This window comes from Saccostrea echinata, unplaced genomic scaffold (genome assembly GCF_033153115.1).
Source record: "Saccostrea echinata isolate AGI-Se365-2 ecotype Australia unplaced genomic scaffold, CSIRO_AGI_Sech_v1 ptg000033l, whole genome shotgun sequence".
NCBI classification, from domain to species: domain Eukaryota; kingdom Metazoa; phylum Mollusca; class Bivalvia; order Ostreida; family Ostreidae; genus Saccostrea; species Saccostrea echinata.
The window spans coordinates 24,476,376-24,478,820 of record NW_026889782.1 but is presented as its reverse complement, the minus strand read 5'-3'; the positions used below and the strand labels follow the sequence as shown (position 1 = coordinate 24,478,820).

Below are 2,445 nucleotides of genomic sequence, written 5' to 3'. Positions count from 1 at the left end.
TTTAAACCTTTAGAAAAGATCGTAGATACCAGTAAAAGCTCATATATTAACATAACAAATATTAAATGTCTACTTTATGCGACACAAAGAAAAAACCATCTCTTGATAAGCTAAAGTGTAAAACGTTATATAACGCTTTCATTACTCAAAATTTTATTTAATTGCACTCTGAAAATACATGGACTAAACTTTTGAATGTTAATTTTGAAAAACACAGTGCAAATTTATGCATCAAAAATTACAAAAGTTAAAGATAAGACAGGATCATCGGATTATCCTTTTGGTCAGAATCTCATCTACTCATCTTAAGGAATACATTTTTATTTCTGGCTTTTATTAAAAGATCATCCTAAGCCACTAAGATTAATTAGCAGCTGGAATCTGATCACTAACTTATTCTGCCTTCACTGACCGATCCAAAACATCCCTAGGTAGTTAAATAGGATCAGTGATATATGACCAGTAGTTTGCTTTAACACAGGTGTTGCAATACACCAGTAACTGGAGACTGGACATAAGTATAAAAGGGTGAACTTTTGTGAACTTTATCCTGTTGTTTGATTTGTGATCACTAACTTATTCTGCCTTTCACTGACCGATCCAAAACATCCCTAGGTAGTTAAATAGGATCAGTGATATATGACCAGTAGTTTGCTTTAACACAGGTGTGGCAATACACCAGTAACTGGAGACTGGACATAAGTATAAAAGTGTAACGTGTGTCCAGCCGAGCGGTCTAAATATTCAAGTGGACACGTACCCGGTTACACCCGGAATTTCTGCAGTGCAATAACCTAAATAAATGATCTGTATCTGGTCCACTAGGACACAAACTTAATCAATATATTTACGATGATTATTTAAACAATTTACTCAATCAATATATTTACTATGATTCGCATAACTAATCTTAAAGAAATCAAGGGACAATTTGACTCTGGACCACCTGTCCTACACTAAACCAATGTCCCCGGACAACTGGCCCAACCAAGGGCCCTGGTTACGAACAAGAGGTCTCTAGTCAACTGGCGTCTCCAGCTCACTTTGGCACTAGAGTACAGACTTATTCAGCCTTTATTTCCAATGCTAAAGCTACGGTGGTCGACCAGTTGATGCAACCTATACTATAAGGCTTATTCAGCCCTGTAGTAACCTTTATTGCGATTCTGCTAATTCAACGTCCTCACTTATTTCTTTACCCTTACCTGGTAACTACTCTGCAGCTACAGCGAACAAACTCGCAAACAGACTCCAAGGAGACTTCAAATAGACTGACTGAAGCTGCCAACACCCGCTATATATATAGTATTGGACTAGTCTATTTCATGGTAGGGGAGACAGGTTATTCCATGTCCAAAAAAAACCTTAACTACCCTATTAACATAGATTGGTACAACCCTGATTCATCACATCACCCACCCCTTTAAGTCATACGTCCCGTATGAAAACAACAACAATTTAAAGTATTAAATATTTATGATGTTTTGCTTCTTTAAATGAACAGAATATCTTTCTGAATGTCAAAATGATTTTTTTTTTTTTACAGCAATTTCTTCTTTTCAATCTTCTTGATTCGTCTTCCCTCTTCGACCCATTTGGTGATTATTTTTACGCTTTCCGTGAAATACACTGGATCAGTCTGACACTCTTTGTGTTCACATGGTTGTTTCTCAGGTGCTGGATTAGAAGGTCTGTTATCTATTAAGGGTGCAACCCTAGCGGGAGCGAAAACTGGTAAAGGTCGAGTGGGTTTCCGGTAGAGTCTACCTTCTTCTCTCTTTGATTCATCACTACACGGGAGTTCCTTCCCACTCTTCTCTTTACTGACTTCATCCTCACTCTCACTTTCACTTATATCCCCTAGAAGCACCGCTCGAAGATCTCCAGGATCCTGTGTGACCCACGATTCAGCATCCGAGACGCAACTTTCACTGGGGCCTTCCTTTTGAAGTACTGAATCTACCTCACCGCAAGTTTCTTCACCAATGTCATGTTGTCTCTTGAGATGCCTTCTCAAATTTTTGGAGGTGGTGGAATTGAAATCACAAAAATTGCAGAACAACAGTTCCTTACTGCATTCGCCAATGTGCTTTGACAATTCTTCATCTTTCATGAAACGGTAAGGACAGAATGGGCACTTCCTGCCTTTGTTGACAGTTATCTTTGTCTTTGGCATTGTAATCTATGAAAGACAAAATATAAACAAAACGTTAAACTATCTGTTTAAAATATCAAAACTCGACACTAACTATATATATTTCTAACACATTATTTAATCTCTGACATAGTCTGACATCCATTTTGGTGGACGTCTTCTCCTTCTTGTGGGATCTGGCGACCACATATCATTTTGATCGTCTGACTCTATCATTGTTGATGACCAAGTATCCCCCACCTGATCACCTGTATCCCCTATGTCATCTTTTTCATCAGAGACTTTATTCT

General features: G+C 38.0%; 1 protein-coding gene across 1 annotated transcript; it reads right to left on the bottom strand.

Moving 5' to 3' along the window:
- Nucleotides 1-1,540: 1,540 nt before the first annotated feature.
- LOC133198302 (B-cell lymphoma/leukemia 11B-like) lies at nt 1,541-2,176 on the bottom strand. Its single transcript, XM_061334413.1, has one exon. The coding sequence runs from the start codon at nt 2,174-2,176 to the stop codon at nt 1,541-1,543; it is 636 nt and encodes a 211-aa protein (XP_061190397.1).
- Nucleotides 2,177-2,445: the final 269 nt, after the last annotated feature.